General features: G+C 44.9%; 1 protein-coding gene across 2 annotated transcripts in view; it reads left to right on the top strand.

Annotated features, from left to right (window-relative positions):
• Positions 1-22,851, top strand: part of LOC138526301 (E3 SUMO-protein ligase RanBP2-like) — a 1,824,256-nt gene that overhangs the window by 1,539,306 nt on the left and 262,099 nt on the right. For both annotated transcript variants that reach the window (XM_069636876.1, XM_069636877.1), the window contains one exon: positions 12,480-12,670. In XM_069636876.1, the coding sequence (XP_069492977.1) occupies positions 12,480-12,670 (191 nt within the window). The remainder of the gene's footprint in view (positions 1-12,479; positions 12,671-22,851) is intronic.

Genomic DNA, 22,851 nt, shown 5'->3' with positions numbered 1-22,851 from the left:
TTCGGCGAACCAAGAATTCATCTTTACACTTTCCGGAACGCCGATATCTTCATCTTGGCACCGCAACACGACACTCTCCATCGTAGACCGCAGAGCCTGCAAGGAAAAACAGAAGACAAGGTTAGACATCGAAAAAAGTCAGTTTAAGGTTGCGCTTCACCATACTTCGCGCTTTTCCTTAAACCATCACTTACCTGCTGTCGAACATTGCGGTAGCATCCATCTTCCATCTAGCCGCGTCTCGTGTCTCACAGGTGCATTGAGGCTGCATTTCAATCTAAGGGAGGAAAACAGAAGAGACATTATTGCGGGCATAAATAGGAGCAATATATAAAGACATTAAACAGAACGAGCACCATCACAAGAGCTCAAGGAAGACTTACCAATCATAAGGAGGAGAAGCATAGTCGCAGCTGGACTGGACTAATCCTTATCGGGGATCAGTGAAGTAACTAGATCCCATTCGACGCGCCCCTGCCAGAAGTAGCAGGACGGAGAGCTTATCTTCCATAATTCACAGGTGAGCTTTATGGGCAGGCGTATGCTCACAGAAACCGTACTTTGGGGTGAAGGGTTCGAGAGGTACAACAATCACAGATTGGCGCTTTCACACACTGTTATCTCCATGCAGGAGCAGTATCACCACGTACCACCGCTCACAGCTTTTCTACTGAGGGAGAGGCCTGAAGGGGGTGATTCAAGTTCAGGGAGGGCTGCAACCGTGCCCCAACGCCTCCGCAGAGACCAGGTGAGCGTAACAGATGGCCACCAGAAGATAAAACGACCCCCTACAAGGGCCAATTCGGGCCCATTCCACGAGAGCGATGGGGTCATCGGCAGCATTGTGGGCAGGTATCCCGCTGGTTGATATTTGCGAGTGGTTACCTGGGCACCTTCTTGAAACACTACTGCCTGGAAAACCAGAAATTAACAGAAGCAAGAGTTGGGAGAACAGTGTTGCAGCGCCTCTTTCAGTAAGGTAGGCCTTTCTCCCCTTGTCCCACCCTTTATCTCTGCATTTAACTGCTGTCTATTTTATTCAAAGCATGTGAATCCATGAAATATCCAATGCTGGAGAAGAAGTATGTTGCTTACCTGTAACTCCTGTTCTCCAGCATTGGTATTTTTCATAGATTCACATGTGCCCACCGTCCACCCTGGGGTAAGAAAGGCTGCAAGGCAAGTAGCTACTCCGGGGTTAGAATTTGAAGAGGGTCTCTAGGGTGGGACTAGGTACTTGATATCCCATTGGCTGAGGCTAAATACACCCAAAAGGACAGTGATGGACTACAAAGGTAGCAATTTTTTCTTTATTATATAATGTAATACTGAGGTTACAGAGGATTCCCAGCCTGACGAGGGGGAATTTCAAAGCATGTGAATCCATGAAAGATACCAATGCTGGAGAACAGCAGTTACAGGTAAGCAACATACGCCTTCCCACATACAATGAGCTGTGACAGTGGAATACTGTTCATTCTTTCTGAATACATGAGGGAACGAAACACGTGCTACTCCACCTCACTGTAAGTGAATATTTAAATGGCGAGAGGGGAAAAACACCAACTTGTCCGGCCAGTGTTTTAAGCACGGCAGAGGGTGGGTGTGGGCTGTAAGGGGGTTACAGGCAGTACTATCCTGTTTTTCCAACAAAGCCGAGCAAAAACAGCTGCAGAGAGAGACGGAGGACTTTCCTAGTCTCCATTGCCCAGCAGTGATCCTCCAATCCTTGTTGGTGCCAGTTAGGCAATTCAACTTGTTCAATCCAGTCAGCCAGTTTTGCCTGCCCATTCGAAATTCAAATGTAATCACTGAGGGTAAAATGCAGGAACAGCGCTGGTCCGTTGATGTTTACTTGCTGTGAGACAGTCCCTGTGCAACTGCTTACAAACCTGTGACTGCAGCATGCCCTTCCCTCCACTGTCTCTTTTAAAGGCAAGAACTTGCATAACATGCACTTGGAGCTCTGTTGCACCATCGCAAGAAACAAGAGTGCCAAGAAATAGTGTTGCTTTCCCAAGAAGCCAGTGATTTGTTCACATTAGGTGTGCTTTGATGTTTTCATATTGTTTACTTTGTGTGTAGATTACTGACGTGTGGAAAAAAAGACAATTGTGCCAAAAAATGTGGTTCTTCTTCTGGGGCCTGTTAAGCATATTTGATCTCCAAAGATCTTTTTTCAGACTGTATGACATCTTTGCCTTTCATCCTAATGCCGTCAACAAAATTAGTACAATTGTGTTGAATAATAAAATCTCATTTACAATGCTGTGGAGCTACTGGCGCTCACACTGATGAAGTTAAGTTTACTCCTCTCCCCCAGATAGTCTCTAAACTTAAGTGGTGTTTTCAAAGTGGTGGTGGGAGCCCCAAGAGATGGTTGGTTTGAATGTGATTCCTTTGACCACACATTCGTAGACTCAGATTACACCACTGAAGAAACCTGTTTCTGCCATGCTGGATCCTCCTGTGGGTGGCCCCCTTGATGATCACCAGTTAAACTATGATCTGGTATTTAAGTTTTTTTAAATAAAATGTGACCAATGCAAATATGATTCCATCCCAGAAGAACGTAAATAATTCCATGGGATCTACTGGCACTTTTTACTAACTCCAGTTGGTCTCTTAGCAGAAACAGTGCATTCCAATAATGGGTGGCATTTGATTTGTCTAAATTAGCCATCCTGTCTGGTATTGGGGGCCAATCTGAAATGTTAATGGTAAAGCCTCTCTTACTTGCCTTAGCCATCATATGTGGTAGCACGATCACTCCACCAAATGTCCCTAGTTTTCGTTTGCTTGATGTCAGCTTTTATATTTATGGTGATTTTTAAGTATAAATCAACTGTTGCTAACTTGAAGTCCTCTTCAACAAAACCTAAGCCCAGATCTATTGCAAGCAAATCATGGAGCAGACTCAGGAAGACCCATATGTCTTTTGAAAAATGAATTCTTGGTCGATTGAAACACACCACCATTCTTATTGAAACTCCTGTTCCTTAAAGAGCTACTCAGCTATGTTAGCTTTGTATACTAGTTTCATTAGTTTGATAGGTTATGTTTTGTATTATTTGGTTAACTTAAAGATCCCCTCAATTCCATGTTTCATTTTAAATTATTGTTTCAGAACATGTTTATGATTAGACAAGGTATAACAATAAACATCTGTTATTAGCGCCAAAGTGACCCTCCGGGGGTGAACATGCGCTTTACAAATACGCATGTTACATTATGTTATATTAAAGGCTCCTACTTAAGTAATCTAACTTCTTGACCTGCGTTATGCAGTCATTGCTTACTTTATAAAAAATAGCTGTCCATTAAGGTAATTTATTTCATGTATCCAGAAGAATATCCGAAATGCATACTTGAGTAGTCAATAGGTCTAAGGTATAAGAGCTCATTTTAGGAAGGTTCCCAGCTGCAGGGGAGAAAATGCAGCTCTGGCACCAAAGGTCGCTAACATATAATCACAAAAAAGTATGTGTCCTTCATTAGTGGACACTCTCGTCCTCTGCACACCACATGTACTAACATTATAGTCAGTCAAGTCTTGTTGTAGTAGATAAAAATACTTGATGATGGTTGTAAATAACCAGATTAATTAATATATACACTATATGTAAGTTGTATTCATTCTTTTTTCCTAGAAGTAGTTTTCACAAAAAGTGTTCCAACAAAAAATAACAGTGTAAACAAAGCTCAACGTATTTTGGGAATCCTAATCCCTTCATCAGGAGCAAAATATTCATATAGTTCATGTACTTGTATCAATCTTCAAGCTTCAACTCTCAATTTTAGAGGTAATTTTAGAATTAGATTTAGGATTCCTTACATTTGTTTATTCAACCATTACTGTTGGACCCTATTTGATATATTGTGCAGCAATAGCATAAACATTCAATGTATTACTCTCCCTAGAATCAAAAAGATGACACAGCCAACTCTCTCCTTTTCCCAGTGTGGGAATACAGTGTAAAAGGGCATCACTAATTAGAGGAAAACCCTGTGACAGCCAACAAGTTGATGCAATTATATATACTGAGTTTAATGTAATTATTTCACCACTAGTGATGCTATACTTACTCGTACATTTGATTTCCTTTGTAGATGAGAGTTAAAGCTTGAGGATTGATACTTTGTCCTGTCTCCTCACAACTGGGGGATGGATTTCCATTTATTATACTCTGCAATAGTGCAAAAAAGTATGAACAAGATAACACATCCATCTGGGATGTATATGTATTTATGTATGTGTGTGTTTTTAGAAGTATGAATTCAAAGAATCATTGAAATAAACATTGTTTGATTAAATCATAAATGAAAAAGGTGTAGTAATATAACATAACTATAATTCCTTTAATATACGAGTTGACTTCTGCATCAAATACAGATCCAAATTAATAAGTAAAATGATAGGTGGATTTGTGTTTTTTCCGCTGGTAGGACCATTGCTTTTGTATTGCTCGGTTACCGTCCCCAATCCTACCAGAACAGGGGCGATCTTCCTTTTGAGTACGAGACTTATATTAAGACGCTCAACGCACTTTTTGCAAATTCTGCATTCAATTGATTTAACAAACACAGCACGACATTCTTTTATCTGTGGATATTTTTAGCCTATACCCATCCATAGCACATCATGAGAGACGGAAAGCTGTAGAGTGGATGCAGGTGTCATAGGGGCACCTAAGGAGTTGATAAGGACATTAGCTTTTATTTCTTAAAATGCGTATTTTAAATCCAAGAACAAATATTTCTTTCCGACGTCCGTGACAGCCATTGGAGCCATCCTAGCACCGCCGTATGACAATAGCTGCATTTTGGGATGAATTGCAGGATGCAGTCACTTCTTCCCAGGGGGGAGCCTTTCCTTGTGAGGCTGGGGAGGTGCACCCGCTATGCAATATTCTCCCTAGGGGTGGTGCAAGCAGGACCTCAAAGGGAGAGACTCCCCTTCTGGGGACAAGGACAGCGCATTCTGCAGAGGAACTCCTTAAGTCTCTCCCTCTTGAACCAACAGTAATGCCAAGGCTTTAGGACGGCCCAGCAGACACTCACTGTTTGTTATTGTGTCATAGGATCCAAGATCCAACCTGAAAAAACACAGTGTAAAACTACCGTTCAGAAGAGTGATAAACTAATACTGATCGTTCAGTGGTTAGAAACCAGCAATACTTTGACGAGAAGGAATGAGCGAGTAATGGAGAACATTCAACTTGAAGAGGGAAAGTGCTATAATTCTCCAATGGGGCGGAGGCCCATCAGTGTATCATAAAAAGGGAAGGAGGACCATTATCTGTGAGATGTGAATGCCAGGAGTTTCAAACCAGCGTTCTCGTAGAAGCTGTTAAAAACCAGGAGATCCTCTGTGTTGAGGATGCAACCAGCCAGCCTTGGGAAGAAGCACCAGGAGAGCTGAAGGAAGAGGAGAATAGGGGATGGAAAACCCCAAGAAGAGAGCAAGTCGTCGGTGGTGGCGTGACCCAAGAGAGGTGGACTGTGCATGCTGGTAATAACACCTAGACCATTGTGCCGCTGGCACCACAGAGCCGCAGACTAGAAGAAGAGAGAGTTGGAAAGATAGCGGAAGCCTTCCTAACCGAACAAAGAGAAGTCCCTATCCTACAAGCAGGCCTGGTCACGACAGCCTGTTGAACAGAACGTAACTGGGTTGGATGGAGATCTGGCAGGGAACAAAAGTGTAACGAGTGCCAGAATCATACTTGTCACAGTAGCCGTGACATAAGAAACTCAAACATAGAATATTATTGACAAAATCCTCACGGGTCTCAGCCTACTTGTCTCAGTGATACGAGAAAGAACCGAGTGATTGAGAATCACCACAGGACTCATCCTACTCGTCCCAGTGATACAAGAGAGAGCAGAGAGAGAGAAATGCATTACGGAACTCACCTTCCTTATCTCAGTAATGGCAGGAATAACCAAGAGGACAAGAATCATTACTGGATTCATCCTACTAGACTCTGTAACATACGAAGGGACCAAGGGAATAAGAATAACTATTGGGTCTATGGTACTTCCTCCAGTGAAAGCATCAAGGAAGCCGAAAAGGAGAATTCTGATATAGAATGCCTTAATCCTGAGGAGTTTTACAACCACAAGAAGACTAATAACTGGAACAACCTAAATACAGGATCTATTTGGTTGTCCGATTATACTGGGCGGCGCTGCTATACCTTCATTAGTCTAAAGTGACTCTAAATTTGAGAACTGCTCAACTAAGGGAAGGCTCACAACCAAAGACCTTACAATTAACAGAAGAACAGGATCTCTTGTTATAAACGTCTCTTTAGAAAAAATACACAAACTCACAGTATTTCATATTCAATCTTTAGTATTTGCACTGATAATGCAGTAACCCATAAAACATAATTGTTTTGGTATGTTAGTAAAAGGTAATCGCAGATACAAATACGCTATTTTACAGAAAGTGTGTCAACTCTATGGTCATAGTTCCACCTCTGGGCTTTCTCCTGGCAAATCGAATGTTTTCTATCTAGGCATACAGGTAGTTTACATAATTTGTAATATTTCCAACTGCTCCCAATAACTGGTAGGATAGCAGCCTGCTAGATGGTGTGCAGTTATAGGTTAACCATTCCTCATTTTATTCAAATTTCATCTGTGTTAATCATAGTATAATTTTCCTACTTAACCATAATGGTGTGAAGCAATGTCCAATTCTTATTATTGCATGCCCAGCACTTCTGTCATCCACATGGTTCTAAATACAGGTTCTATTTTTCCATGGATGCTAGAGAAAGAAAGACTCTCCGAAATTTGAGAAAACGCGATAAAAGAAACTCAAAGACTAGGAACGCTGAAGAAGAGAACTTTACAGCATCAGGAGAAGGGGGAACCAGATAGTTGGAAAAGCCTCCTAGAGGATTTGAATAAGCTTGTCCGGAAGATAGCCAAAGACTATCGAGGAATTATCTATTCAGGCTGGGAATCCTTTCCAGGAGAAAGGAGTCATTCTCTGGGGCTTTTTGTTGTTTTGTCTTAGTGGTAAGGTCGGAGTAGCTTAGTTTTGGACGGAGGACAGACTGTTTGTTTTGGACTTCACACCAGACGGCGAGCACCCTAGTAAGTCTTGTTAGGCAGGGAAATCCACAGATTAGGGACGGTGAGGCCTTTTACTTATTATTTCAATAACACATTTGCAACAATGCCACAAACTGGTCTGTTTCCTCTTTCTAGCCTACCACAATGCATACGTTTGAGGAAGAACACACAATGAAATACCTGGTATGTAGGCATTACCTCCGAATTGGGGGAGGTATATAGACCACGTTTTTGGAGTATGGTGTGGTCCCTTATCATCATTGCATGGTTTTCTGTATATCTTAATGCAATTAGCACACACATCCAGTTCAGATTTAACATTGGCAACCCAGATATACATTTTCTTGATAAAGTAATCCAAAGGAAAACCGAAAATCCATAACACTATATATCACAAACCTACTGACAGGAATAACCTGCTACATCGTTTACATTTTTACCCACAAAGTACCCTGCATGGGTTACCTTATGGTCCAATGTTACACATCGAACTCATCAACAGTGATGAACAAGTATACAAGTATGAACTGACAGAGATGCTAACAAAGTTCACAGAACGAGGGTATGTGCAAAACTTGTTCAGGCCAGCAGTAGATTAGAAAATGTCACTAGGGAGATGCTTTTACAAAGATCCATTAAGAAACTGCAAACTGAGCTATTTTATGATGATAAATACAGTTCAAACCCACAGGATAAGCAGGTTGATTAAGAAACATTGGAACATGTTACAGCTAGATCGAGCTATGAAAGTTATTATCACTACATTTCCAGTATTTTCTTACAAGTGGAGTAGTAACTTGAGGGATTCATTGGTTGATACGAAAAATAGTAAGCAAATAAGAGTTAAACCTACGAAGAAAGGTACATATCTGTTTGTGCACTGCATGAACTGTAATAACCTCACTAAAGGAGAAACAGTATACCATTCATTGACTGGCGAAAAGATAAAATTGAGAAATGTCGCTCCCTGTGATAGTAGCTTTGTGATTTACAGCGTCAGATGTCCATGTGGTCTCTACTATGTGGGAGAGACTGGTAAGAAAGCAAAGGTACATGGAATGAGCCCAGGTCTAATTTTAGAACCATGAATATGAACTCTCCAGAAATGTCAAATGGCGCAAATGAAATTTCAAATTCTAGAGGTAATTGATCCGAAAAGCACCCGCAAACCTATGGTGACAAAATTGGAACAAAGAGAAATCTACTGGATTAGTAGATTATACTCAGAGTTCCCTAGTGGAAGGAATGAGGAATTGAATTTACACTGTTTCATTTAAACATTTTAATGTTCCCCTTGTTGCCTAGGGAGACAAAGTTTAACTGATTGTACTTACTGTGTTGTACGCAAGATCACACGATTCCGGTCACAAAGTTTGTGAGAGGCAGATTTGTTTATTTGATGTAGAGCTACAAAATTGATATAACATTGTCTCTAGACATGCAATTGGTGGTTATGTTGCCAGTACCAAGTATCTATATTAGAAGATCTCTTGCATTGACTTTGGATATTTAATGAAAACCTCATATTAGATACATCATTACACAGAATGTATGTTTATATGCCAAGTTTATGGGGTTTTCTCTGTGTGTGATTGCATCAAGCTATTTCATATGGATTTTGAAAAAATGATGTGCCCAGTGACACAACATTGTTATGAAGCTGCATAAAAGAGAACTGTCTCTTGTAGTACCATGACACAACCTGAAGTTGCTTGAATAGACATGTTTTTGAATGGCTGCATGATAACGTTATAAATGTTTCTGCTATTTTTGTTTTCATTGTGAAGATTCACACGTAACGAACTGCCACTGATGCTAGAGATGCGTTAACTATCTTGTAACATTAGAATGAGATTCTTCCACATGCTCTGATTGACATAATCATGTTTCACCCCCACCAGATATTATAAAGGGATTCGTGAGCAGCATAGTCTGATCTAAAAAAACATATTGAAATATTAAAGAACCTGTAACACTGCATACTGTCCTTTTTTTTTAATACTGGATATGATAGCCTATCTGTATTGTTTGTGTTGATACCTAGCTATTACACTTAGTGAATGAGGTCTCCTTAGATGGACATTTTCCATAATTATTACCACCAAATTATTTTTTGTGTCCCAAGAAATATCACTACATTTCTTCAAATGCAAACTACTGGGGCTTAACCTGAAAATAAACACATTTGCCTCCTTAATTATATACTATAATGCCATTGCCTGGAGAGCTGTGTGCAAGCTCATTTGACTTAACATTACATATACAGCTCCTTGTATGCTATGTCAGGACTAACCCAAGATGGTTTGTTCCCTCATATGGCGTTATTTCACAGCAAAAAGCTAAAGCAATCTTCATACTACTTTTAAAGAATGTCTGTGTACAGATTAGTATTTTTAACTGAGTTTTAATCAGATAAAACTACTTCACCTTCAAAACACCAAGAGGAAATATTTAATGCAATGTGTAAACTTACCTTACGACCCTCTTAGTCAAATTTGGCAGATAAGCTTTGTTGCCTAAGTCTCACTACTATGACCGCGGTGTCATTCCTTTATCCGTGATTTAGGGGACCATCACTTCACTCACCTAAAGCTTTTCCTATATGAGCCAGTGGCACTACAGTGCCTAATGCCTAAGAATGTCGTTTCCGGTGTGTGGGGAGGGCCTAATCTTCCGCATGTTATGTTCTGGCACACAGCGGTCCACTACCTGTGGAAGATATTCCTGTAAGGGATGTAATAACTTTTTGATTTTTTTTTAGAAACATGGACCTGTGGGGTTGATTTGCCAGCGTTGGTCATAAGCCGGGAAGTGGTGATGATTTGATGAAAAACTGGAGCTGCATAAAGGGTTATCTTAGAAGTATGGTGTACTAAGTTTATAGCTGGGCAGAGCGGCTTAATGTCAGGAGGTCTATAAGAAGGGAGTCACATGGATAAGCACTAAAATTATTTAAGTACTCATATCACAGGTTGGAGGTCAAAAAGACGAGAGGTTCAGTCAGGTATTCAATTATCGCTTCATATTTTAATATTTATCCAAAACATTATAAAAACATACATTATACATTTGCAGAAATATAAACATTAAAAATCATTAAGTTTTAGTAATAATGCAAAATATTTGTATCAAAGCCATTGATAAAAAGGTGTTTTGAGGTAGTAAATTCCTAAACCAATACTAATGAGAATCGTGCAAATCCATCTTGAGATTAATTAATTTCATTCAAAGAAATGGAGATGCTGTTGCATTTCAGTTTAGGCTTTTGACATGGTATGCGTGGGTGAAGGAGAGCGAAGCAACACGGCACCTCCTCTCTGCTCCCATGAAACCAGGGGAGATGCGGAGCACAATATTGCTGCTCTCACCTCCAACCCAGTAAAGCCTCTTCCGTGTCATGCAACTAATGCTGCTGAAGGCCTTTCTGCTCTCATATTTTATTCGAGAAAAGTACGATCAGTCTTTACATCATTAATGGTCAATATAATTTGTGGATCATATTTTTCGTGGAACACTTTGAAAGGGACACCATTTCAATGTTTCACCGTTAGGCAGTGAGGCTTTGACTTAAGCGAAGGCCTGCTTGTCAAAAGAGGACCGGGTTCTGGGCCGGAGGAGCGTTGGATTGTGTAGTAGGTAAACTGTTTTGTTCACGCCATGGCACCGGCAGCGAGTATGTAAGAATAGCAAGTTCTTCTCCATGACATGATTTAGGTGGGGAGGGGGATGGGGAGTACGGGGTTTGCGAGCGGATATCCCCCGCATGCAGGGAAAAAGTTGCGCAGGGAAAAGGGATCCTTTTTTTTCAATAAAAAAGAGGAGAGGAGAACCGAGGACTGGTGGTGCTAGGCTGTTCCCCGCAAATAGGAAAGAGGGACATAAAAGAAAGGGAGTGGGGTGAAGAGGAAGCTTTCGATGGACCTTTTATCCGCATGATCGTTCACAGAAAGAGCGCATCATAGGCGGAAAGGACAGAAGGGGAGAGCAAGTCTTGTATAACCAGCATGTGCAGGGGTGAGGGGTGTCCCCATAACAGGACATAATTTGGTATTGTATTTCTTTATTTATATAGCGCGCCAGGCCCATGTGCATCTGGGCACATTTCTTGAGGTACAGGAGAAGGCTGAAACTGTCTCATAAGGGTGGTGCTGGTAAGATGAAAAGTGGAACACAGCAACAATGAAGATTGGTTTTGGGGGCAACAAAATACTAATTAAATATAGAGTGACAATGACATTTAATACTGTGTGTGATAAATAAGCTAACTTTAATATTTGGCCAATTAATTCACTTCGGACCAGAGGAATGGTCCTCAGCAACAGAGCTGACATAAGTATGATGAGAAGTGGGGGGCATACCAGAGCACCGTGGATGTGTATCCATCTGTAAATGCCATCCTTCCATGTCTACAAACTACAAAGCATCACATTTGTGTCACACTAGGGAAGGTTTAAACACCATCTGTGGCCAAAACTAAAAATTATCCTGCGTTGATTGGACTCCTCTACCACCAGTGAACTTTTTTTTGTCCTACAGAAGAGTGTAATTTCACTGTAGTATGTGTGTAAATCAGACCCAATCTTCTTTCCGTAGTAATTCCTCTATTGCCCTCCCACTATATGGGCCAATAGGATAACTCAGGGGCTATGCAATATTCCTGGCAGCAAGACATCATAGAGAACACCAGTTCGAATCCTGGTCCGCGCTTAGAGTCTGGTCCCTGATATTAAGCGTGCTATGAAAGATTAATTAATTATAGAATCTTTAGGCTGTTCACATGATAATCTTGCAGTGACCTTTGCTCTCTCATTGCAAGCTAGGTATCAAATGTTCAATTCGGATCGGCAGTCCTCCTTGCTATAACTTGTTTGCTTGATGTCTGCAGTAATCAATGCCAATGTTGTCGTTTTAGCTATTGTTACTTGTTAGGCTGTTTCCAGAAGTTGGTCATTAAAGTAAGCTGGGATGTTAAGGGTATGATACATTTGTTTGTTAGTGGGAAATGCATACTCTTCATATTATTGTATTACCTTCCCTTAGTCAGCTGTGGCAGTTGCTCTGCTTCTTGTGAAGCGCGTCCTAATGTAACGAAGGTTGGGATGCAGCAGCTTATGTAAGTGGGGAGGGCATCTAGGAGTGAGTCGTGCGTCCTGTGGCCTTATGATCTACTGACTGTGTTTTGTGGTTTTGTGAAACAGTACTGCAAATTTGCACAGAGGTGGTAGATGTTTGATCGGTAACTATATACATTATCAAAAGATAATGGAGGTCTTTCAATACAAGTTGTTTTTTTCAATAGGCAGCATAGTTTTGTTACGATTTGGAGTGAAATATTGGATTTATTTGCTTTGCTGTGCTGGATTTACTTGAATTCCTTAATTCTTTTTCAGACCCTGCTAGCACTGAATCGCAAGAATGTGTTTTGGTGTGGGAAAAACGCCCAACGCCTGAAGAGAAGGCGAAAGCTGAAAGTCTTAAGCTCCCTCTTACATTTTTCTGTGGTGTCAACAGTGATACAGATGAAGACAAGGAACCTCTTGAAGACTTTGAAACAGAAGTGAGAAGGGTTCAAAGCTCTGATGTAAGATGCAATCAGTTTTTCATGAAGTTTAAAACGGTTTTCACCAGAATGTACATCATTCATGCTAAACATGAATGTTTTGCATTGTCAATGTGAAGCATCTTCCGACGTTGGTAGTTTTGTCCATAAATCTTGTTTTAGTATGAAGACACGTTGGTAGCGACGTCCAATTCATGCTCGCAAACACAGCAGTGAAGAAATGTGAAAACATGCAGGGTTCCTTGTATTACCAACACAAACATTGTGTGCTGATATTCATTGCCTATTTTCAGTTCTTTGATTTGCATGATTCAGTTGCCCTGTCTGCTTCTTTTTTCATTTGATTCACCATGTGCTCCCTCCTACACACCATACACTCCTGCTGCCACGCTCGGTACACCCCAGCTTTGTTCTAAATAGCCTTGTCCACAGACTTCATCCCATTAGCTATGTTCTGCACAACACTGCTCGTCGCTGCACTTGTCATGCCTGGAGACAGATTTGGCATTCCTAAAGCCCCTTGGGTAGGCAGATCAGAAAAACATATTTAAAAGAAATACTGCCTACTTGCATCTAGTGGCGAATGTCTTGGGTCACTGAGAGGCTAGCAATTGCATGCTGCTTAATTACATCATCACATCACATACAAATTATCTGAGGAAGCATTAGAAGGCGTGTTGACTGAACCTGCACTCTCCCCTCATTCCTATTAAGAGAAACACAAGAAACACAAGAAGGTTCTTGGGCTACCTGCAGTGGAACGGCTGAGATCCTCACCTGTAAGAGGGAGCCTGGGTCTCTGGGATGATTGCTAATTTTGAAGCTTGAGGCTGTAAACCAGACACCTGGAATCTATCTCATTTGTCTTTACAGTGTAAGTGAAATCCAAATCAAATATTCACAGTAGAGTATCGAGACCACTGTAAAATCAACCATGAGTATTTAAACATTTTGATTTCCCTATTTCTATTTAAGATTTACGTGAATGCCAGGGTCGCAAGACAAAGGCAGCAAAGACAAACCGCCCTTCAGACATCTTCCCCGTGTGACCGCAGTGTACTTTGCCTCACTGGGTCCAAATCAGAGACTCTATTCTTCAAGATTTCCACACCTTTGGCCCCAACGTTTTGCATATGTTGGCATCACTCAATTTGTTAAAAACGTCTCCTTTCTGGTAACCAAAGTGAAAAACCTTGATGTCCTATTTGACAGCCTCATCTCTTCACAAACTCAACAGTCACGTTCTCTGCTCTCATCAAGATACAAGCATTGATAAACATCATTGTTCGCTTCCACGTGTCATTTCCCAAAAATAGCCATTGTCAGTTTCCCTGTCTTTGCTTGTTGGACTGCTCCAATCGTTTTTAAGCTGACATGACTAGCATCTCCACATATAGAAACCCCCGTACACCCAAAAATTGAGACAGCCCCATATTCAATTGGCTTAGCCAAAAGCACATTCAGCGTGGTCTCAAGTCACACCTCTTACTTCCCATCAGAGAAATATTCCCCAAAAAACTATTCAGCCTGGCCCACAAGTCCAACCACCCATTTACCTGCTTACTTTCAAATGAACTGGTAATTATGATTCGAGGGGATTGGGTCCTCCGACGTATTCCATATCTATGACATGTAATCACCACAGCTGTTCTGCTTTGGAAACTTTTTTCCTGGCGTCTGCGTCCTGCGTCGATGACGTCGATGCGCCGTCGTCGAGGACCTCCTCCGATGTGATAAGTAGGATGCACGACGCCCGTAGCCTCAGTTACGTTTTTTCCGCGAACGTGTTGCTTCGTGTTTCTCGGTTAAACGCCTCGACTCTTTGGAGTTCTGTTCTTCTCGGTTCTTCGAACCTGTTCGTTTTGTGAAAATCCTTCATGTGAAGATGTATTCTACTTCGTCTTCGACCCCGCGTCCGGGCTTCAAGAAGTGCGGGGAGTGTGGGTCCAAGATGTCGGTGACGGACTCGCACAATGCCTGCCTCTGGTGCCTCAGGGAGGCCCACGACATGGATGACTGTATCGACTGCCAGTCGCTCACGTCCAAAGCCTTACGCGAACGTAAGAAGAAGTTGTCGGTAGGTCGGGTGTCCAAGCCCCGGAAGTCGAAATCTGCGGGGCTTTCGACGGATGATTCGAGGGGTGACTCTCCGCGTCATCGTCTGAAGTCTCGTGGGTCTCCTTCTAGGAGTCGGTCTCGCCACTCCTCAGCCTCTTCGAGGCATTCTCGGAAGCGCCGACACCGGTCGTCTTCCAGGTCCTCTTCGGAGGACTCTACCCGGCACGTCGCTTACCCCACCAGCCGTGCGACGCCGGAGGAATGGGCTTCCTTCAGGAAGAAAATGCTGGCGATTCTTGAGTCGCAGGGTACTAAGCCGTCTGCGCCCCCGAGTGGGGTCGGCCGTGAGAGGTTGAGAGACACCGCTCGCAAGAGTGGTCGGCACGAGTCACGGGAGAGGTCCCGTTCAGACAAGGAGACTCGTTCTCGACGCACCCGTTCCAGGTCCCGGTCCTCGACGCGTTCGAGACTGTGTGCACCTGTGAGGTCTTCGAGGGACACGCTCGGGGCTCCGGCTTCGAGGGCTGTGTCGACGCTGGAGGCGCTGCATCTGACGTCGACGCCGATTTCCTCGACGTCGACGCCGATCCTCTCGGCGCCGATGCCGGTTCTCTCGACGCCGGCGCCGATTCGCTCGACGCCATTGACGCCTTTCGTGTCGGAGGTACCCCGTGGCACGGGAGAACCCCCTAGGAAGGCTCTGGTTAAGAGCAAGCACTCTCGGGTGCCTTCTTTTCGCCACCTGGAGTATATTTCAGAGGCGGATGAGGATTCTGATGGCCTGGTTCCTAGTCAGGTTCCAGATGAAATTGTCTCGGGCCATAGTCAGTTTGACGATTTGAGGCAGTCACTGCATGATGCCAGTGGACTGGACACCTCTCTCCGGAGGTGGAGTTTTGTAGGCCTGAGCCTGGCTCTCAGGCCGATTCCTCGTACCGGCGCCTTATGGCTAGGGTTTCTGAGTACTTGGGATGGTCTGCTCCCCCAGGAGAGTTTGTGCAGGATGATCTGACGGACATCCTTGATGTTGGTCCCCCAACTGACCCGGTACTGCCGTTCCATATGGCTTTACAGAGAAGGGTGGCGGCGGCTTGGACTGCTCCGGAGAGTCTCCCGGCGGTGGGCAGATCCTTGTTGCGAAAATACCGTCCAGCCAGTAGCGACCCCTGCTACTTGACCAGGCACCCCACTCCGGAGAGTTTGGTGGTGCAGGCGGCCACGGCCCCGGCAAAGCAGGCGTCGTACCCTACCATCACTCCTGATAGGGACGACAAACGTTTTGATGGCTGGGCGAAGAAAGTGTTTTCTTCTGGTGGTATGGCGCTTCAGGCGGCCAACTCCATTTGTGCCTTGTCTCGTTTCACGCACACTCTGTGGAACTGTGTTGCGTTAGCGGCTGAATATATTCCCGAAGGGGACAAACGGGATGGTTTCCTTGCTATGGTCCAGGATGGTAAGGATGCCTTGTGTGAGGCCGTTCAGTCGGGTTTGGACTTAGCTGAATGCGTCAGTAGGTCCATGGCAGCGAGCACCGTGATACGCAGGTTTGCGTGGTTGCGGAAGTCGGGGTTTGCTCCTGATGTGCAGTCCCGGCTCCTCAACATGCCCTTTGACGGTGAACACCTTTTTGGCAGCAAGGCTGACGAGAGCCTTGAGAGGTTGCAGACCTCAAAAGCTGCAGCGAAGTCGTTGGGCGCTGCAGTTCACCAACCTCCGCCTTTTCGTCCTAGGGGACAGCAGTGGAGGGGTGGTTCCTTTCGCTATTACTCGTCCTTCAGTAAAGCGAGAGGAGCTGGCAGTCAAAGGGGCCTACGCAGGGGTACCAGAGGTGGACGACAGGGTACCCGTGGTGCCAAGGCCACTCGGGCAGTTGCCTCTTTGCCCTCAGGTAACGCCGCAGCCGCTCCCACTCAGTCATGAGGCCAAGTCCCATGGTTCGCCGGTTGGGGGAAGGCTGGCGCAGCATCTTGTAGAGTGGCAAGCCATTACTTCAGATGTGTGGGTTCTGGAGATCATAACCCACGGCTACTGTCTTCCTTTTCGGCACAGGCCTCGCGACAATCCACCGGGGAACCTCTCTTTGCAGAGTCCGGATCCGCTCCTTGCGCAGGAAATTCAAGCCCTGCTGGAGAAAGGCGCCATAGAACTGGTGCCTGTAGCGGAGAGGAACAAGGGATGGTATTCCCCTTATTTTTTTATTTCGAAGAAAGACGGGGGATTGAGACCCATCATGGACTTGCGCGGTTTGAACAAACTCCTCAGGAAGGACAAGTTCAAGATGGTTACTCTCTCTCAAGTCCTCCAGGCCCTTCAGCTTCAGGACTGGTTGGTGTCTCTCAACCTCAAGGATCCTTACTTCCATGTGCCGATCCATCCCAAGCACAAGAAGTACCTGAGGTTCGCGGTTGGCGACCCGCACTTTCAGTTTCGGGTCCTGCCGTTCGGATTGACCTCCGCCCCGAGGGTTTTCACCAAGCTCATGGTGGTGGTGGCAGCGCATCTCAGGCAAGGGGGGATTCACGTCTACCCCTACCTGGACGATTGGTTGATCAGGGGGAGCTCTCCCGAGCAAGTCCTGGATCATCTGTCCGTCACCTGCCACTCCCTTCACAGGCTGGGCTTCTCCCTCAATTTAAAGAAGTCCCATTTGACGCCAACACAGCGGCTCCAGTACATCGGAGCAGTGCTCGACACTTCCCTGGGGCAGTGTTTTCCTCCCCAGGTGAGGGCTCTTCACATTCAGCAGATGGTGCACAAGTTTCAGCGTGCCCAGACGCTCCCAGCGTTCGAGTTCTTGAGGTTGCTCGGCCTCATGGCATCCTGCATTCTTCTGGCTCGCGGATGAGATCTTTGCAGTGGGCACTCAAGACGCAATGGTCGCAGTCCTACGGCAGGATTTCGGACTCGGTTCAGGTGCCGCCCTCGGTCGCCCGGGACCTTCTGTGGTGGGCCGTCGAAGGCAACTTGATGAAGGGGGCTCCATTTTGGCTTCCCTGGCCGGAGGTGACGATCGTGACGGATGCATCCCTCACGGGATGGGGAGCTCATGCCAACGGGCTGACAGTCAGCGGTCATTGGTCTCCGTCGGAGTCCAGACTCCATATCAATCTGTTGGAGCTGAGGGCCGTCAGGCTAGCCCTGAAGGCTTTTCTGCCGACTGTGCGAGGAAAGAATGTCCTGATCCTGACGGACAACACAGTGGCCATGCACTACCTCAACAAAAAGGGGGGGCAGGGTCACTTCCTCTGTGCAGGGAGGCGATGCAGCTCGAGTTCTGGGCCATCCAGCAGGAAGTTTCGATCTCAGCAGTTCATCTGGCCGGAGACGAAAACGTGACGGCGGACGCTCTGAGCAGGCAGAGCCCGATCTCTCACAAGTGGGAGTTGGCTCAGGAGATTCTCCTGGAGATCTTCGCCCTTTGGGGGACCCCTCAAGTGGATCTCTTCGCCTCCAGTGTCAACCGAAAGTGCGAAAGGTTTTGCTCGCGGGAATTTCCTCCAAAAGGAGCCTTAGGAGACGCGTTCGTGGTGGAGTGGTCATTCCCGCTGCTGTACGCGTTTCCTCCAGTCCCCGTCATCCCGCAAGTGCTGCGGAGGTTACGGAAGTTCGGTTCCCGGATGATCCTCATTGCTCCAGCGTGGGCTCGGAGGACGTGGTACCCGGACCTTCTCGACTTGTCCATCTGCCCTCCACGTCGTCTTCCCTACTGAGACGATCTGCTCTCACGGGAGGGGGGGGGGTCAGGTTCTCCATCCAGAGGTCAGATCCCTCAACCTTCACGCTTGGCTTCTGAAAGGTTGAGGTATAAGGATTGGGACCTCCCTGAAGACGTGATGGAGGTGTTGCTTTCGGCCCGAAGGCCAGCAACAAAGTCTCTGTACCGTTGCCGTTGGCGTAAGTTTTGCACTGGTGCAGGGTTCGGAATGTGGATCCTTTTGCATGTTATATCCCCATGGTTCTGTCCTTTTTACTTTCTTTGGCCCACAGGGGCTTGCATGTGGGTACCATTAAAGGTTACCTGGCGGCGCTGTCCATCTTTAAGCGCTCGTCTGAAGAATGTTCTTACTTTAAAATCCCTTTAATTTCACTGTTTCTGAAAGGGCTCACTAATGTGTTCCCTCCGTCACCTTTCCTGGTGCCCGGTTGGGATTTAAACCTTGTTCTTAAGTTTCTTATGGGTGCTCCGTTTGAGCCTTTACATTCTTGCCCTTTGAGGCTGTTAACTCTGAAAACTGTGTTTTTAGTTGCGGTTACTTCCGCTCGCAGAGTGAGTGAGTTACAGGCACTTTCAGTTAAGCCACCCTTCACTGTATTTCACATGGACAGGGTTGTCCTTGGAGTTCGTCCTTCTTTTCTTCCGAAGGTAGTGATGGAATTTCATTTGGCACAGAAGGTTGTTCTTCCGGCATTCTATCCTCCTCCGCATCCTGGTAAGGAAGAGGAGAGGCTCCATAGGCTTGATCCTAGGAGAGCTTTAAGCTTTTATGTTTCACGCATGTCCCGGGTCAGAGTGGACGATCAACTCTCTTTATTGGTTACGCTGGAAAGCGTTTGGGGCAAGCTGTGACGAAACAGACTGTCTCGCTGGATTATTTTAGCCATCTCGGAGTGTTACCGCTTGGCGGGTAGGGACCCACCGGCTGACTTGCGGGCCCATTCTACCAGGGGTGTGGCTGCATCTACTGCCCTGCAGAGGGGCGTTCCTATTCGCAACATCTGTGATGCAGCCACCTGGGCTTCAGTACATACATTTGTAAGTCACTATTCCCTCGATTCCATCCGAGGGCAGGATCTGGCCTTTGGCAAGGCGGTCCTTTGCTCTGCTATTTGATTGGCTATTCAGGGACGTCATTTGGGGGTCGCCAGGGGTCGCAACTGCGACCTCTGTGGTGTCCCTTGCGACCTCTGTGGTGTCCCTTGCGACCTCTACTAAAAAAAAAAAAAAACTTTTTTTTTTTTTTTTTTTTTTTAAGTTATGCAAGCTCCTGGGCTGTGGCTCTTTACTTCTGGGGTGGCTGGCTTTCTTGTTCAGGCCCCTTAAAAAAAAAAAAGACTTGAGGCACTTGTTCTTATTTTTCTTCTAACACTTTCAGCACTGACCCTAAATAAGAAAGAATAGGAATACCAAATAATGTGTCTTTCTGGAATTCTATACAGTAATTGCTGGCCTCATTAAATGTTTATTTCAGGCACACTTCAGGGGGTGAGTCACTGATTTAGTCTGTTCTTAAACGCCTCACTAAGCCTAAGCCGTTCATCCTTCTGAGGTCGATAAATGAGTACCAACACAGCTTGGGTGATATTGGGTGTATATTTTTTCTATATAAAGCGCTTAATGATGTGTTATTATATAGCACTTACGCTTATCATTTGGTCATGGACGTCTGCTTGCATACACAGTCATTTGGTAATACGGGCCAATAAACACTGAACTTAATGATACATATGGCGATCCATTCTTGTATGAATGTACATCATATAGTGATATCATAACTATATTTTTCATAGTGTACAATGCTATGTGATGCCACTTCCTGTTTTATCAACGGGTGAAATGTCATGTTCCATCGCTACCCGCTATATCACTTTGGGACGGGGTCTAATGACATCACTTCCTGTGATGTCATCAGAGGGCCAAGGGTCGGGTGATGTCACTTCCGCTACCCCTGGCATTTTGGTGAAATGACGTCCCTGTGGCTATTCTAAATTTTGATTCTAAATTCTTTCCCTCCTCCTTGCTCTGGTACTGCTTTGGGAGTCTGTCATAGATATGGAATACGTCGGAGGACCCAATCCCCTCCAAGAACAAGTTACTTTCTTACCTGGTAACGTTCTTTCGATGGGATGGTCCGACGACGTATTCCATATCGCTCCCGCCCTGCCTTCCCCGCTGCAGAATTTCTTTTGCGATTGCAGCTTACGTTCCGCAAGGCTTTGTGTCTGACTGGCAGTTGACTAATGTCACACGTTCTGGGGGAAAAAACTACAACTGAGGCTATGGGCGTCGTGCGTCCTACTTATCACATCGGATGACGTCGGACGTCGGAGGAGGCCCTCGACGACGGCGCATCGACATCATCGACGCAGGACGCAGACGCCAGGAAAAAAGTTTCCGAAGCAGCATAGCTGTGGTGATTACATGTCATAGATCTGGAATACGTTGTCGGACCATCCCATCGAAAGAACGTTACCAGGTAAGAAAGTAACTTGTTCTTCTGGTTGCAATTTGCAGTATGTCGTCTTGCTTTATCTTCTCAACATTTCTCATTTGTATACCTCCCATTTTGAGTCTCCCTCCCCAGGTGCTAGGAGCTTGCTTATAGAACATCATTCGAGTGTACATTGCACCCTTTCTGTGCTTTTTAAACCTCTGAAACTTCCACCTGTTCTCCAAAGCCCTATGAGTGTTTTCGGTTGCCTTGCCCTCCAAACCTTCAATTTTGTCTCCTTGGTGGCATGCTGGTGTCTTTATAAAACACCCAAATAAAAAAATAACTGCACAGAAGAGAGGAGAATGCCTTTCAGAAATGTAGAACATTTAACATGTGTCTAATTTCTGTATTGGGAGCTAAGAGAACCAAGAAAGAAGATAGATCTGGAAATAATGAAAAACAGCTGAAAAGTGGAGCATGGGCTATAGCAGTGGCAATCCGCTGCATTGGGCTGAGGTAAAGAGCATGGTAATTTATCAGTACTGAAATTGGACGAAGAAAATTGTCTTGAATCAGTGCCTCTTCTTTGAGTCCGCCAGTTCCACAGATGATGTTGTTATGAAGCACAGAAACAACATATACATAACTCCGACACAGAAAAAGCACACAGATGCCCCAGTGATTTAATCCATGACAAATGGTTTGCATCTTAGAAGTAAACATTATTTACCTCTTGTGGCTATCATAAAATACATTTCAGCCGCAAGGGTTGTGTTGCTTCTGCAGCAGTAGACCATGCATGCATATCTACTGAGAGAAATATCCTACATTCAAAGCAAACTTATCACCCCACAACTCAGCAACAAAAATGTTTTTGCCTTTATCTGGGTTGCTAATACCCTCAATGGAGGGCTTTGCCAGGGAGAAACGTGGCTTAGCCCTTATTCAAGTCCTGCCCTTCGGTTGACCTTTAGCTTGGTCTGCTAGCCATTACCACCCAGGAAAGCTCTCAAAGCCGTTCAAAATGCAGCTGTGGGACTTATGTTATAAATCTTTAAATCTTCATCTATCATCTGTTTCCATCAGCAACTGCACCAGTTACCTTTTTGCCTGCAAATGCAATTCAGAGTACTCCGCCTGATCTTAACCCCTTAAGTGCTAAGGATGTCTATATTCGTCCTGAATTCCCATAAGGAATCATTGTAGACTCTGCCCCCATACCAGCACCTCCAGGGGATTTCTAAAATTCAGCCTTACCAACTGATCAGACCCTTGCAGACTACCAATGGTTGTTTATTGATGGTCCTTCAGACCAGATTTGAAACCATAAGAGTACAGGAGTTTTTTCTGTTCTCTGCCATCGTCTCTGGAATTACCTTCCTTTACATCTCCTACACTGTGAATCCCTGTTTGCTTTTTGTCAACTTCAGAAAACTCCTCTGTTCCGTTAATCAGCATCCAGACTTTGCTTGCTCTTATAACTCAAATCAAAATCAAGCCCCCATCTTTGGTATTTTAGTTTAGCCAATATGTTTTATACTGTACTATACATGGAAATGTTTTAATATCAGCTTACACGTGATGCACTCTTTCCCTTAATCTGAAGCCCTTTGTCTCAAAGAGCAGCCTCAAACACATTTATTCTTTGCCTCCCTCCGAAACAGCTTCCCTGTCACTCTTAAACTTGAGAAGAACCACCTCCTGTTCCGGAAGCACCTCAAGACCTTCCTCTTTGCTTCTGCCTTCTCTCCTCCTCTCCCCTGCTGATCTGTTCTGTCTCAGCATCGTACACCTGGTCACCCTCAGATTTTCGGGCCCAGGTACCTGTTCTACCTGCCATCCATCTGCACTGCCGCCCAGCACCAGAGTCTGGATCTGTAACCCTACAGTTCCCCCTCCCCCTGCTTTTCTGCACTTACCTGGCACATCCTGTCTGTTGCCTTATACCTAGCACTTGCCACCTGCTGGCTGCACTGCCACTATGTTTTGCTT

Source organism: Ambystoma mexicanum, chromosome 7p, assembly GCF_040938575.1.
Source record: "Ambystoma mexicanum isolate Mex_15411 chromosome 7p, UKY_AmexF1_1, whole genome shotgun sequence".
Lineage (NCBI taxonomy): Eukaryota > Metazoa > Chordata > Amphibia > Caudata > Ambystomatidae > Ambystoma > Ambystoma mexicanum.
The sequence above is the reverse complement of the archived record's forward strand: the minus strand, read 5'-3'. Positions and strand labels throughout refer to the sequence as shown.